This window comes from Giraffa tippelskirchi, chromosome 1 (assembly GCF_054371585.1).
Source record: "Giraffa tippelskirchi isolate mGirTip1 chromosome 1, T2T-mGirTip1v1.2.pri, whole genome shotgun sequence".
Taxonomy (NCBI): Eukaryota; Metazoa; Chordata; class Mammalia; order Artiodactyla; family Giraffidae; genus Giraffa; species Giraffa tippelskirchi.
In genome coordinates this window covers 196972834-196988989 of record NC_137275.1, presented here as the reverse complement: position 1 = coordinate 196988989, position 16156 = coordinate 196972834, and the positions used below count along the sequence as shown (strand labels likewise).

Sequence of the window (16156 nt, the reverse complement as noted above, 5' to 3'; positions counted from 1 at the left end):
TGTATACAGAAACATTTTATATAATAACTTTAAAAACATTGCTTTTAGTCTCAACTATTACTTGAACTTGAAAAATATTTTAAACTCAACTTCAGTTCTCATAAGGTAATCTAGGGTGTGGGTGTTTTTGAATTTCCTTTTCATGGGGAAAAAGGAAGCACTGAATCAGACAACAGATGTATATGGAAAAATACACATTTTGATACACATATTAAATAAAGACATACTTTTTTGTTTGTTTAAAGATTCTTCTGTCTACTTGACTCACAATACAAATAAACCACAGTCAAATTCCTTATGCTGAATTTAAATTAAGGTGTGTAACCTGGGTTTTCTGCTGAAGTTAGACCAGAGCACAACCCACCTTGTCAAATCCCCAGTCAAGAGGAGACCCATCCAGCCCTTCCATGTCCCCCAAAAAACCGTTCTTTGTTCACCTGGAACTGAAAGCCTCCACTTTCAGAATCACAGCTCCTACAGCAATGGAAGTATGCTCTGAATCCAGATAGCCATATTAGACTCGCCAACAGGGATTTGTTAAAAATTTAACATTGTGAATGAAAGCAAAGCAAAGCAACCACTGACACCAACTGGGTAATTAAACTGCTGGTTCAAGGAAGTTTCAAAATCTAAACCCAACATCAACATCTGGCAAGTCTTCATGTGTGACCTACCAATACTTGTGCATGCATGTTACTCCGAAAATTCATAAAGAGGGAAAGTATTAAGCTTTTAAAAGCTTTGTTCTCTCTATCTGAATCACACATAAGCAGCTAACTCCAATTTCAACTACATATCAGCTTTTGCCTCATTGTCTCAGAAGGGCAAAAGCTGACAAGAGTTATTGAAGACAATTAAATCTGTTCTTGTCCAGGGGTCTCGATCAATACACTGCATCATAATCTAACACTGAAATTGCCTCTCCACCCCCAACCTCTTGGATGTGGTAGTTTATTTCTGGTCCCTAGTCCTTGCTGGGTTAGTAACTCTTTTCTCTATAATTTGCACATCTCCTAGAAGGGAGAGGGAGACGTCTGAATTCAAACTGCATTTGTTTACCGCCCACTACCCGCAATATTATGCATTCCCACCACCCAGAAGCTTGAGCTTTCGGCACCCCACCCCACCTGCCCCGTACCTGCCAAGTTCCTCGCCGGTGTCGTAGTAATCATCCACGTTTTCCTGCCTGAACACGGTCATGATAAACTGTCACGCGTCACCAAAGCCCAGCACACTTCAGCTCCGCTTCCCAAACCATCACCACCACTCCTGCGCCTCCGTGGGCCCCTCATGCATCAGTCAGCAGTCCTTTAAAAAAAAAAAAAGGCAATATGATAATTAAATGACAACCCCAAAAGGAAGTATCCTTCCCCTGGGCTAAGTCGAGCTCGCTGAAGACCACCTCTCCGGAGCTGCCCCACCCCGCCGGGTGGAGAGGAGCACTCTTTGTTAAACCCCAGCATAGGGATGCCCCCAGCCCAGCATCGCTGGCGCACTCGTGTGGCCGGGCACCGCCGCACCCCAAGGTCTGGGTCTCCGAAAGCAAGGCGCGGAGCACCGATCAGAACCCGCTCCGGAAGTCGCTGGCCTCCCCGCCTCCTCTTTCTATGCACACACGCCCACCCAGCTCCCCACCTCCAGGGGCGCCGAGGAAGAATGAAGCCCTCGCCCGGGCGGAAAGCGCCTGGCTGGAAGCATCCCTCTCCTACCAGCAGCAGCCGTGCAGCCCCCGCGCCACCTCTCGGCGCCCGCAGCTCCCCGGCCGCCACGGCCACCTTCTCTCCTCCCTTGAGCCAAGCTGTCCCCAGAGGCACATTCCTGGCGACTCCCGCTCCGTTACCCAGCCGACCCGGCGTGCGGCCGCCCGGGGGAGCAAGGGAGGGAAGGGAGCGGCCGAAGGAGGCGCGGCCGCCGGTTTCCTAGTCTCTGCGCCCCGAACACAAAGCGCCCGGCCCGCGCCACCTGTTCCCATCCGGCCCGCGGGGCTGGGGCCACCTCCTGGTGGCGATCCCACTTCTCCCCTCAGTCAAGTTTACCCTGCCTCGGCCTTCCCTGTTGTCTTGGGCGCTGCCCGGGCATACCTCGTCGTGCCGCGGCCGCGAAAGCCAAAGCAGGCAGCGGGGCTCGGAAGGAGCAGAGAGTCGCGCGCGGCCACTCACCCGGGCGCCCGGGAGCTGCCCGGGTCCTTCCCGGGCGCTGTCGGAGGCCGACGGCAGGCGCCAGCGCCCGAGACAAGCTGGGCGGCGGCGGGAGTGTAAGGAGCTGCGAGTGGGGGCGCGGATCCCGCGCGTCCGCCCGGCGTCGCCTCGGCCTGGCTCTCTTGCTCCGGCTCCGGAGCAGCCTCGCGGCTCCTCGCCGCCTTCCGGGCGGAGGGCGGCCGACAGGCGGCCAATAGGGACCCCGCGGGCGGGCTGGCGACACGGCCCACCCACCTCCGAGCTGCCCGGCCGGGCCGGCGCTGCAGCTGCGGCGCGGTGCTGGCTGCTCCTCCCTGCTCGGCTCTTGGGGCTCGCTGGCGCGCTCTACCGCGCACACCCCCACACCCACCCACTCACCCTACACCCGCGCAGAGAGCGGTCGCGCGCAACGTGGGTGCCCCACCTGTGACACGCGGCTACGCTGCCCTCTTCCGCTAGGATCCAGAGGAATGCGATTCCTTCCTCCTGCAAAGGTGTTTTGAGCCCCCGGCGTGGGCCAGGCACGGTGCTTGGCACTGGAAAATCACAACAGACCATAATAAGTTTTAAAAAATCTCAGCCCTTCTGAAACTTACATTTGGCAGAGAAACTAGACAATAAGTATGTAAACAAATAAATGAGATCATTTTAGAAAGGATGGGTTCTGTGGAGACAATACTGAAGGATAACACGATAAAGAATGACTGGACAGGAGTAGACCTCATTAGGAGTTTCTCTACGGAACAGGTGTTTTGAGCTGAGATCTAGATTGTGAAAAGATATGAAACCAAAGAATAAAGTTTGGGGTATCAGAGGCTCAGTGTTAACAGCAGAAACGAAAAGCTTATGTGTGCAGTCCAATACGAATCGGTTATTGATGAGTTGAAATGTGGTTAGTCCAGAATTAGGTGTGCAAGAAGTGTGAAATACACATGGGATTCCAAGACTTGGTATAGAAATAAGGATGAAAAACATCTCTTGAATATTTTTTATGTTAAATGCATGTTCAAATAATACTATTTTGTACATATTGGGTTAAATAAAATATATTATTAAAATTAATGTCACTTTTTACTTTTCAAAATGCAGATATTATAAAATATGAGTACCTGTATGGCTTGCAGTTATATTTCTGTGGACTGTGCTGGTCTTCTTAGAGATCCCATACCTACTGGAGATCCTTATCCATTCTCTCTGCCTCTTAGCCCAGGCCCCCACCAAGCCCTGAGGTGTGAGAAACAGAAAGGATGTTTCCCTATAAGGACTGCTGTACCTGCCAGCTCAGTCATGTCTGACTCCTTGTGACCCCTTAGACTGTAGCCCGCCAAGCTCCTCTGTCCATGGGATTTCCCAGGCAAGAATACTGGAGTGGGTTGCAATGTCCTTCTCCAGGGGTCTTCCAGATGCAGGGATAGAGTCTTCTGAGTCTCCTGCATTGGCAGGCAGATTACTTTACCACTGAGCTACCTGGGAAGTCCGTAGAGACTGCTGGGAATTCTTAAACAGAGAAAAACTCCTATTGGAAAAATCTACCTTACTGCTGAGAGTTACTAAAACTGGTATGTGAACACACTGAGAATTCAGCTCCATGTCATTGTTCAAATTTCCAGATTTTCCAAAATGAGATGGTTTAAACTCTCTTTGTGCTAAGTCTCTTCAGTCGGGTCCGACTCTGTGTGACGCTATGGACTGTAGCCTGCCAGCTGTCCATGGGATTCTCCAGGCAAAAATACTAGAGTGGGTTGCCATTTCCTTCTCCAAAACTCGCTTTAGGTCAACAGAAATTCTTGGGGTAAAAAAGAATACTCCTCAGATCTTATGTGAGACCCTCCTCTTAAAGAACATTTCATACAGTGACCCACAGAAAGGGCACACATTCATTATGACGGAATCAAGGGAAGATTCCAAATTGGGAGGCATTATCAACCTAAGTGATGGGTTTCAAAAGGATCTTGAGAGGTGAGAAATACAGGCAAAAATAACAAAAAAAGTGATTCGGTTTGGGAAAATGTAACTGAATACATCTGTTTGTGGGAGGGATTAAAAACACAGGCTTGAGTGCTTGTAGATGAATGCTTTAGGGGTAATGTTTTCCTGCAAAATAAATAAATAAGTTTTCCAAGGCAGTGAGGAGAATTGGCTCTGTTTGGTGACCAGCATGTCTTCCCTACCCTATTGGACATGATGATCACAGTGGATTTTCTAGAGTATTAAAAAAAAGTACAGACTTGGGAGTCACACAGTTGGATCTAATAGTAGTGGAACCATTTAATCCTAGCTGTGAATGACCCTGGCTGTGTCCCTTACCTCTTAGTTTCACGTCTGCACTAATTTAGGCAAGCATTTTAGACAGGGAAATGTGCCCAAAATTCAGTGAAGAAGCTGAGTCTAATTTTCCTCCAAGAATATGAGTTAGCTGTGGTGGGTTGAGTTTAAGAAAATGTAGTTGAAGTTGACACGCCGTAACATCCTTCTAAGGCTGGGTCATAAGGTTTTAGAGCTTCTGCCTAATACTCTCTTATTGTCTCTTTCTCTCTCTCTCTTTCCCTCTCTTACTCTTGTTCTTTCCACACACTCCGGAAGCCTTCAGCTGCCATGGTTACACTGGGGCTGCCATGTGGAGGGACCATGTGGAGGGACCACAGAAAGAGAGAAGCCCAAAGAAGCCAGCTGTTCCAGCCCCACCCCCACTCTCAGCTATTTGTGTCTTCACAACCCCAGTTTTGGGAGCAGAAGAAAGGACTGTTACCATTCTAAGTCATTATTTTGGGTGGTTTGTTATGAGGCAATAGATAACTTATATAAGAAAACTTAACTCTTAACTTGTGCCAAATGATAATCAGACTGAATTATTCTCTTGCTTAATCTTCAAACAACTCTAAATTAATTGTTTTTTCCACTTTATATTTAACCTTAGTCTCAGTTTCATCACCTGCAAAATGGGAACAATAAATAGACCCTTGTGTTTTCCTCAGAGTTGCTGGAAGATTCTAAAGAGATGATGCATGAAACAAGGCTTTGTACATTATAAAATACATCAGAATGTTGGTATTATATTTTCTATCATATTCCAAGCAAGAAGAGCTCTTATGAACATCTCTTTCATGGAAGATGACAATACTACAATCCTGAAATTATGAGATTCAATCTGGAAAGGACTTCCATGAAGAGAACTTGATTATGATATGGACTGTGACTTATGATAATCATGATGATAACATTCAAAACAGACTCAAGTATAGAATTTAGGACACTATTTTACATCTGCATTAGTTAGGGTAAAATAACTGCTGCTAAAAACTCCACAGATCTTAGAGGTTTGACGCATTTTTATTTCTTGCACTCAGAACAGACATTTGCAGGAATTAGAGAAAGGGTTCCCCTCCACATATTCATTGGAGGATCCAGGCCTCTGTCCTCTAATAGATCCATGGTTCCTTGGTACATTGAGTTTCTCAGTTGATCCTTTTCATCTATTGGCTGATGAGAGAAGAGAGAATTCAGAAAAGACTGCACTGAAGTTGTTTTAGGAGGTCAGGTTGAAGCCTCAGACTTTTTCTTGGAAAAGATGTTCTAATAGCAAACAGAGTGGAATACACTAGCTTAGTTCAACTTTGGGGTTACTTTTTGTGACATGCCTTTGGCTTTTATCAAGGGCTAATGTTTTTAAATGGCCACAGGAAGAATGTTTCTGCACCTGTGGTTTCCCTGTTGAAGATATTGCCCATTATGTAGTTGAGTGCCTCTTATGTAGACAGTCACATGACTGACTCCAATTCTTCTCAGCATTGAGTGCTAAGAGAACACATCACTTCTGACCAAATAATGTTTCTTTTTTGTGACAATGAAAATTACAGAGCTCACTTTGTTTTCCATTTTCCCCTGGCTTCCAGAAAGCACATAGCAGGATCAGAAAATATAATCTTCCAAGTAATGTCCAATTTGCTATATTCTCTGAATCAATCAATAAGCATTTATTGTTCAATATATATTAAATACTAAGGATGCAAAGATAAACATTCTCTGTCCTCAAGTAACTCAATCCAGTGAGGGAGACTAAAGAACAAAGGGGCAATTCTATTAAAGTGTGGTTGTGTTAGATATAATCCATTTATTTCTCAAGATGTACTTTCTATGCTCCTCCACCTTTACAGGTCTCCAGGCTGGTTGTGAGGTTATTTTAATTCATTACCTTGTCCTCTGGTGGGTTTGGCCATTGAGGTACCAGGCATGGAGTCAAGGAAAAGGGAGGCGAAGGAGGCCAGGGTAATTATTGTCCTGCTTTTCTCACTGCAAGTTTGCCTTGGTCACTATCAAATAAAAGTCACTGCCCCTCACCAGGTAAATTTTCTTTGTGATTGTCTCTGACCACTCTCTCCCCTAATTTCTTCAGACCTAGAACTGATGGCAGCTCCACATTACAAACCTGGAGTTCCTGCCTCATCCTTCATGGCTCCTCTGCATCTCTTGCACATCTTGTTGAATCATCCTAATTTGAGTGTGCCATCACTTTTCTCTGCAACCCCAACAGACTGTTGTCAAAATACAAAGGAAGGGCCCTTAATTCAGATAAAAACCGGGGATGGAGGGTGACAATGGGTGAACCTGAGGTTTCAGGGAAGTTTCCTGGAGGAGCTGATGGTCCTAAAAATCTGTGAAAGTAGATTAAGAGCTAGCAGAATAAAGTGGTGGGTGATGGGGTGGTGGGTTGTGGGGTGGGACGACTAGGAGAGAAGGACATCTAGGGAGAGAACAGCGAAGGTGAAATCACGGATGTGAGGAAGATAATGGCTCATTCAGAAGTCTGTAAGTAACCAGAGTTTGGGCAGTGAAATGTTCCAATGTAAAAGTAGAGCGGGGAAAGGTCTTTTGCACTGTGTCCAGCACTTGGATAAGAGCAGAGAGGTAAACCAAGGGAAAGCTTGACAGTCTTGTCCATTGTGCTCAGCACTTGTGTCCTCACTCTGAAGACTCTTTGATACCCTGGGTTATTTGTGCTAACTTGGCACATCCTAGGAGGCAGTGGGTAGAGAGAAACAATGAGAAACTTTAAGGAGGTAGAACTCATAGGACTTGGTACCAGAGGAAAAGGACAGAAGTTTGAGGTGCCCATGGGGCATTTAGGTAACATCCTGGTGGAGAAGGGTTCCTATGGGAGAGCAGAGGTAATTCTTGTGTACACCATTGGAGGTTTGAGTTAGTCTGCTGAGCAGCTATGGGTTTTACTTGTATTTCTTGGGGTCAGAAAGGGTTAGAGCGGTGAATTAAGACCTCATGAATATTGAGTGCCTCAAATGCCTCCTGTATGTACAATGCATTATAAATATTTGCTGTCTTCTTGGTCTAATAGGTTACTAACTTCCTTATCTGTGCTTAACACATCTTGTGAGTTTAATCCATCCCATTCGTTTTCTTGTTTCCTATAACAGAATTGAATATTCACAAACAAAACGTCGAATGCACATTGCACAACTCCTTCTGAGCTGTGAGATAAATGAAACACTTCTCTGACCCCTTCTCCCACCATTGCTCCAGACTCAGCCCCACACGCACCTCAAACTTCATGTATCAAGGACTGACCTCATCTTCTCATCCCCCCAAAAGCTCATCCGTCTGTATTTCAGCTCACACAGCAGCAATATCTACTTAATCACTCAACCCAAAATTTGGGTATTGCCCTGACTCTGTCCTTTTCCTCTGGTACCAAGTCCTATGAGTTCTACCTCCTTAAAGTTTCTCATTGTTTCTCTCTACCCACCATCTCCTAGGATGTGCCAAGTTAGCACAAATCACCCAGGGTATCAAAGAGTCTTCAGAGTGAAGACCCAAGTGCTGAGCACAATGGACAAGACTGTCAAGCTCTCCATTGGTTTACCTTTCTGCTCTTATCCAAGTGCTGCACACAGTGCAAAAGACCCTTCCCCTCTCTACTTTTTTGTAGTGCATAGTTTTAAAGATTAGGACATGCCATTACCTGCCTGGTCCTCTGCACTGGAGTTTAGGACCCCAAGTTTGAGACTCCATGGCGTGGATATTGTCTGCTTGGCTCCACCTACTTTCATTTGACTCACTTTCTTTCCAATTTTTATTTATTTATTTTATGATATTGAATGCTTTGCTAACCCTCATTAAATTCTTCTTTAAAAAAAAACAAAAACAAAAAAACAAGTGGGATGTAAACAAACACATACAAATCACTGACCAGTGTATGAAAGGCCATAGGAGATTCTAAATGTCTTGAGATACCGGCCTACTTTGGTCCTTAGCCTGATTTCTTATATGCATGGCCCAATTTCTTTTAGGTTCAGACACTCCCTGGAGCAAAAGATTGGTAACACTGAACCACTGAACAGCAATCATAAAACTCATAGCCCAGAGTGTCAGTCATGTTCTTAACTAGAGGTGCATAGAACTGTCTCTAAGCACCGTACATGTCACTCATTTTACTGTTAAATGCAAATATAGCGTTCATATAACTCCTTATCTCTCCACAGAGTTCCTGCTGTTGGACTTTTAGTGCAGTTAACCACCAGATTTTACAGCATTTCCCCATTTGGATATAACGGATAAAGTTGGGACCATATCCATTCGGATATAGAGGGAAGGGGAAGAGTGGAACATTCAAGAGTTTCTGTTCTGTCAAACAAACTTAAAGCAAGACTGAAAGAAAAGTCACCCCTAAGGAAGCACTTGATATTACTCTTCCATTAGGAGTGGATGTACGAATCATAATTACAGGTAAAATCTAAGCTTACAGCCTCAATGATTTAGTGAAGGTAATTCTATTTATTTTCTACCGTTTCTAATCTTTTTTTTCTCTATCAGTAACTAATGAACCTCTTTAAAATCATCAGATTTAATATCATTGTTTTCTATTTATTTTCCTTTAAGAAAAAATTATGGCAAAAATATTTTGGATCAGTACCAAATTCTTTTTTTGGACACAGAGACATTAAATATTACAGGAGGAGATTCAATATCAATGAAAGCCTCCACGTTTCTTGGCATGGTTTCATGAAATACAGGTCCCATTACTCAAGCCAATGAAGTGATTTACAGCCTTATTCATAGCAGTTTGGTAGGATTTATAGAAACATTGCTTTTTAAAAAAAGACAAACTTGTCATAAATTTTTCCAGAAGGCTTTGTCAGTCTGAAGATTTGAAAATAAAGCAATAATCTTTGACCCTTTCAATGCTGTATTCTCATAAATCTACACACCTACAAAATTGATAGCTTTTGCTTACATAGACTTAATAAGTCCAAATATATTCTTTTTAAAAAATTGTATTCTAACAATGGGCATAATTTAACTTGTTGCTTAACTATTTCCTCCATTTTTTAATTTTAAGAAATATTGAGATGATGAAAATTTCTGAGGAAATACTACTTAAGAACACTATACTGGATTTATAACTTCTTAGGAATTCAGAATTACTTCTAATTGTTTCATGCTCACTCATTCATTTAATTATTTATTGAGTGATAAGGATAATAGTGAATAAGACAGACCCAGAGAGTAATGACTTAGAAGTAGCTACATTTTATATTTCTGTTTTAATAGAATCCTCTTAAAGAAAGATCTACTTGGTTTTTCTGAAATATCCTGATTAAGATTCCTAGGAGAAATCTCCCCAATGGAGCTCTCCAACCACAATTGATAAGAGTAGTTCCCCCTAATCAAGGTTACACAATAAAAAAGACATAATAGCTGAAAATGTACCTCCCACCTCTTCTGTAGACCTTCACACCACTGCCATATCTCCATTCTACTGCACTCTCTTAATATTTAAAAAACATAAGATTCCCACCCCTCTTCCTATCCTAACTTTTTGCAAAGGTGGTTAAATTTTCAAATATTAACTAAATGCTGCTGCTAAGTCGCTTCAGTCGTGTCCGACTCTGTGCGACCCCATAGACAGCAGCCCACCAGGCTCCTTCGTCCCTGGGATTCTCCAGGCAAGAATATTGGAGTGGGTTGCTATTTCCTTCTCCAGTGCATGAAACCAGATAGATTCTTCCATATATTAAAAAAAATTATTACATCTAGGAAGAATTCTCTGGCAATACAGTTGTTAGGACTCCAAGGGGAATATGGGTTCAATCTCTGGTCAGGTAACTAAGATCTGGCTTGCTGCGAGGTATGACCAAAAAGAAAATTGCATTTAGGTTGACTTAAGTATGTCTTCAATGACTTAAATATGTCTTTTTAAAATGAGTTTTGCCCACTTGATTTGCAAAGTCAAATATTTTTCAAATATTTGATTAGATATTTGATTTATTTAAGTTTTTAAAATATTTACAGACTCTTTGAGTGTTAAAAGTCCAGGTTTTGTATCTTTAAGAAGATCTCAAAAAGTTAGTACTAAAAAACAATGGTACTACACACATGATGGGCTTCCCTGGTGGCTCAGCTGGTAAAGAATCTGCCTGCAATGTGGGAGACCTGGGTTTGATCCCTGGGTTGGGAAGCTTCCCTGGAGAAGGGAAAGGCTACCCACTCCAGTATTCTGGCCTGGAGAATTCCATGGACTGTATAGCCCATGGGATCACAAAGAGTCAGGCACGACTGGATAACTTTCACTTCATGCACATGATGGCAGTGAAATTTTTTCCTGGATTAATTGCCTTTTGGGGTAATCAGTTAGCTACAATGATGTTCTGATATACAAACAGTCTTTGCTTTTAACCAAAATGCATTTGAGGAAACTAGAATATCGTGCAACCCACTATATAAACATATAGTGCTTTTCCATGGGGAGAATGCAATAACTGGAGGTTGTACTACTGACCAAGGATTTGGCATGATATAAAACATGGCAGTAAACAAAAATGTGTCATAAAAATCAAGGCTCAGCAGCAATGACTCTGTGAAAATACAAAACAGCAAAATTATGTTCCAAGCCTAATAAGATGGGCATAAATTCACTGTAGACATCACCACAGCACTCCACTGTTACAGATACATGTGTATATATGTAAGTATGTCATATAAAATGCATCTCATAGTAACATAAATTCTAGTTAAAATGGTATGCTGAATAAAATATGCATTAATTAAATAGTTCATCAATAATAACCATGCTTATTTTCTAAGTTTGGAAGGACTTTGGCGAGATAATTGGCATGGGACAGGTTTCTAATATCTGTTCAAGAAGGTTTAAGGTGATTCCCCTTTCTCTCTTGGGAAAGTTCCTTAAAGCAATGAGAAGCTTTGGAATTCGTCAGTGCTGCTTCAAAGGACGGTATGAAGTTATCAACATGTGTTACTTGTTGACATCAATGGCTACTACACTGAGAAGTAATTTTTTAAGGATCTCAAGTTTGACCAAACATCTCTTCTTCACTGTTTGCTGCACCATCAATTTATTTACAAATTCTGTTTATCATGAAATACAAGGAAAGCTCCCAGAAAAGAATACAGAACAACATTTTCCAGTGCACTGAAAAACCTTGAACTTATAATATTAGTTTTATGTATTCTAATAGAGTTAATCAAGAAAGGCATATAACACAATCTGAGCAACCTGAGCTCTTTCCTTGTTCTCTAACAGAAGCCATTCAGTGAAAGCACAAAGACATTTTGAACTTGACTGTATAGCAAATAAGAAAACATAAAACCCTCTAGCTTTGAGTTATTAGAAACACTAATAACATACAAAAAAAATCATTTAAATGTTCATCTGCAGCTGAAAGAAAGTGAGGAAGAAAAAAACCAAAAAGAAAAGATAAAGCTACTAAAATTTAAAAAATTAGTGATAAAAATGAATCCTGACAGTACTGGAGATGGGCGTCAGCGTCAGGAATATAAAGGGTTAGACTTTTAATATTCAAATGGGACAGGAGTTGAGACTTTGGGCAGTTTTAGATAAAACGCTCTTCAAGAGATCAAACCTTCAGAAAGAGGTGAACTGATAAAAAACCTACCCTCTTACATGGGCAGATGACATAAAGCTGATCTGCCACAGAGTATGTGGGAATTTGTAACTTTACCCCTCCTCCTCAAATGAAATTGAGTTTAAAATTGATATTTTGTGTTGGTCCAGAATCACCTATGTCAGGAAAGTGGTTCTGAACTGGTAAAATCCTCTGAAGAGACCTGGCCTCATCCCCACCCCAGGGAGGATACCCAAATCTCACTGAAGATGAGTTCACAATCAAAAGCTATAAAATTCTCCAAGAACCAGTGCAGCAGAATTAAGAATCACTAGGCTTAGTCATGACTTCTCTGGTGGATGAGATGGTAAAGAATCTGCCTGCAAAGTGGGAAACCTGGGTTTGGTCCCTGGGTCAGGAAGATCACCTGGAGAAGGGAATGGCCACCCACTCCAGTATTCTTGCTTGGAGAATTCCATGGACAGAGGAGCCTGGTGGGCTACATACAGTCCACAGGGTCTCAAAGTGTTGGACACCACTGAATGACTAACACTTTCACTACTTTTCAGGCTTAATCAATGAGGGGAACAATCTCTCTCCCAAGAAATTTAGCTAATAGGACAATTGGATAGAGATTAGAAAGTAAGAATGTTAAAAATGACTAAAGATATTGAAGAAGGACTCAGACTTAAAAAGTATGCTAAGTCACTTCAGTTGTGTCCAACTCTGTGCGACCCCACAGGCGGCAGCCCACCAGGCTCCCCCGTCCCTGGGATTCTCCAGGCAAGAGTACTGGAGTGGGTTGCCATTTCCTTCTCCAATGCATGAAAGGGAAAAGTGAAAGTGAAGTGGCTCAGTCGTGTCCGACCCTTAGTGAACCCATGGACTGCAGCCTACCAGGCTCCTCTGTCCATAGGATTTTCCAGGCAAGAGTACTGGAGTGGGTTGCCATTTCCTTAAAAAGTATAGAAGGACACAAATGGAAAAGGGTTGCTAAATGACTGCCAGGCAGTAGGGAATGTACTAAAAGAGATGAAAAGTGGGAGCTGTGGGTCTTATACATGTTTGATTTAATCAGATCATTCTCCAAACACTGCATTCAGCCGCCACATTTTTTAAAAATTACATCTGCTTTTTCAAGGTAAGAGTGGGGTGGAAGGATATCAGTCCTTAAGGAGAAATAATAGATTTATGTGGCTAAAAAGTAGACCAGAGGGAATTCCCTGGTAGTCCAGTGGTTAGAACTCCACACTTTTACTGCCCAGTGCAGAGGTTCAATCCCTGGTTAGGGAACAAAGATCCCTTTGCACAAACTGCAAATTGCTGCCAAAAAAAAAAAATATATGTAGACCAGAAATCCTTATGGAATTAGTTAGTGATTGCAAATTCTTATTGGGACCACCTTTATCACTGTTGATGGTGATTGCAGCCATGAAATTAAAAGATACTTACTCCTTGGAAGGAAGGATATGACCAACCTAGATAGCATATTTAAAAGCAGAGACATTATTTTGCCAACAAAGTTCCGTCTAGTCAAGGCTGTGGTTTTTCCAGTGGTCATGTATGGATGTGAGAGTTGGACAGTGAAGAAAGCTGAGCACTGAAGAATTGATGCTTTTGAACTGTGGTGTTGGAGAAGACTCTTGAGAGTCCCTTGGACTGCAAGGAGATCCAACCAGTCCATCCTAAAGGAGATCAGTCCTGGGTGTTCATTGGAAGGACTGATGTTGAAGCTGAAACTCCAATATTTTGGCCACCTCATGCGAAGAGTTGACTCATTGGAAAAGACCCTAATGCTGGGAAGGATTGGGGGCAGGAGGAGAAGGGGATGACAGAGGATGAGATGGTTGGATGGCATCACCAACTCGATGGACATGGGTTTGGGTAGACTCTGGGAGTTGGTGATGTAGACAGGGAGGCCTGGCATGTTGCGGTTCATGGGGTCGCAAAGAGTCGGACACGACTGAGCAACTGAACTGAACTGAGATACAGATTATGCCACTTCATCAAAATTATGACTGTATGTACCAGAGTGTTTCCAAATTTGAAAATTTCTGTTAAGGATATTAACCATCTCTTAAGTCCAGCGCATGTCTTGTTTTCTCCATAAAAAATTCCCTATTATTTATGGTCTATGTTGATCTCTCTTCTCTAAGCTGCTTTGACCTTTAAGTCTTTCTATGCAACTTATCCTCAAATGTATTCCCTTATGTAGCCTTCATCATTCCATGTTTGCTGCTCTCATCTCTCTGCACAGTTTGTTTCTTCAGGAACATGCCTTGTATAACTGCTAAGTATCTTACACCTGCTGTATACATGGATTTCAATTAAAACTGTCAAATAATTGTTTCTTTCCTAGTCTTCCTTCATTTACCTTTTGATTAAATATATGCTAATTGAAAACCTAACAGTTCTATCTATTTTCAAAGTGGATCACTGTAGTGCTAAATTAGATCAGCTGGCTTTTAATATGCACTGCAAGCTGTTTAAGTACACCAAGGCACAGATGTTCATAAGGTGCAAAATTTACAGCACCTTTATATGCTGCATTGGGGCAATCTTTCTCAATGATAGATAGGTTGTACACCTTCCAAAAAGCAAAGAAAAATTTGTTTAATGATGAGGAAACACATTGTATTTTGACAGTGGAATAAACCACTTTAAAATATAATTGCAAAAGACAGACTTATATGCAAACTGTAAATGTTTAACATATCATGGCCTGCCCTTGGAGTCTTTTCTGATGTTAAATAGGATTAGCCAGGCAGATTTCTTTGTATTCTGATTATAATGCAGACTTCCCTGGTGGCTCAGAGGTTAAAGCGTCTGCCTCCAATGCGGGAGACCTGGGTTCGATCCCTGGGTCGGGAAGATCCCCTGGAGAAGGAAATGGCAAACCACTCCAGTATTCTTGCCTGGAGAATCCCATGGACGAAGGAGCCTGGTAGGCTACAGTCCACGGGGTCGCAAAGAGTCGGACACGACTGAGCAACTTCCCTTTCCTTTATAATGCAGAGGCAACCAAATATTTGTTAAAAGCTGTCATCAGGGAATCCCAGGGCTTTCAATCTTCTAGTTAGCAAGAATTCAGAGTTCTGTACAAAAGAGTAACCCAGATCCAGGAACAACCAAAACATCCGAATTGGAAATGTTTCATGTGATTAGGAAAACTCAATGTATAGTTTTACCAAGGATAATCACCTTGAAAATGAATAGCAAAATGTACTAAACATCATTGAACACTTAAATAAATTTCAAAAAAGCTGTTTTTTAAAAAAAAGAATTGCAGAATTTTATCCAAAGAGGCATTGAGAAAACTCTTGAAATTCTTGAAGTAGAGCTGTTGCTGTTGTTCACTCAGTCATGTCCGACTCTTTGTGACCCCATGGACTACAGCACACCAGGCTTCCCTGTCCTTCATTATCTCCCAGAGTTTGCTCAGATTCATGTCCATTGAGTCAATGATTCCATCCAATCAAGTCATCCTCTGTTGCCCCCCTTCTCCCCCTGCCCTCAATCTTTCCCAGCATCAGAGTCTTTTCCAGTGAAAAGGTGGCCAAAATATTGGAGCTTCAGCCTCAGTATCAGTCCTTCCAATGAAGTGTTGATTTCCTTTAGGATTGACTTGTTTGATCTCCTTGCTATCCAAGGATGTCTCAAGAGTCTTCTCCAACACCACAATTCAAAAGCATCAGTTCTTCGGTGCTCAACCTTCTTTATGGTCTAACTCTCACATCCATACATGACTACTGGAAAAACCATAGCTCTGACTATATGGACCTTTGTTGGTAAAGTAATGTCTCTGCTTTTTAATTCACTAAGTTTGTCATAGCTTTTCTTCCAAGGAGCAAGCGTCTTTTAATTTCATGGCTCCAGTCACTGTCTGCAGTGATTTTGGAGCCCAAGAAGAGAAAGTCTGTCATTGTTTCCATTTTTTCCCCATCTATTTGCCATAAAGTGATGGGACCAGATGCCTTGATCTTCGTTTTTTGAATGCTGAGTTTTAAACCAGCTTTTTCACTCTCCTCTTTCACCTTCATCAAGAGGCTCTTTAGTTCCTCTTTGCTTTCTGCCATTAGAGTGGTGTCATCTGTGTATCTGAGG

At 42.3% G+C, this 16156-nt stretch overlaps 1 protein-coding gene across 15 annotated transcripts in view; it reads right to left on the bottom strand.

The window, feature by feature from the left end:
* DAPK1 (death associated protein kinase 1) overlaps positions 1–4039 on the bottom strand; it is a 217711-nt gene extending 213672 nt beyond the window's left edge. For 6 of the 15 annotated variants that reach the window (XR_014062818.1, XM_081522256.1, XM_081522275.1 and 3 more), the window contains exons 1-2: positions 2082–2327; positions 1139–1308 (exon numbers count right to left, since the gene is read on the bottom strand). Coding sequence is in view for 14 of the 15 variants with exons in the window: in XM_081522256.1 (XP_081378382.1) it covers positions 1139–1200 (62 nt within the window). In the remaining variant the exon portion in view is untranslated. Of the gene's footprint in view, positions 1–1138; positions 1309–2081; positions 2328–2432; positions 2576–2601; positions 2714–3286 lie in introns of those variants that run through there. The other 9 variants (XM_081522295.1, XM_081522330.1, XM_081522314.1 and 6 more) reach the window with 3 other exon arrangements.
* Positions 4040–16156: the final 12117 nt, after the last annotated feature.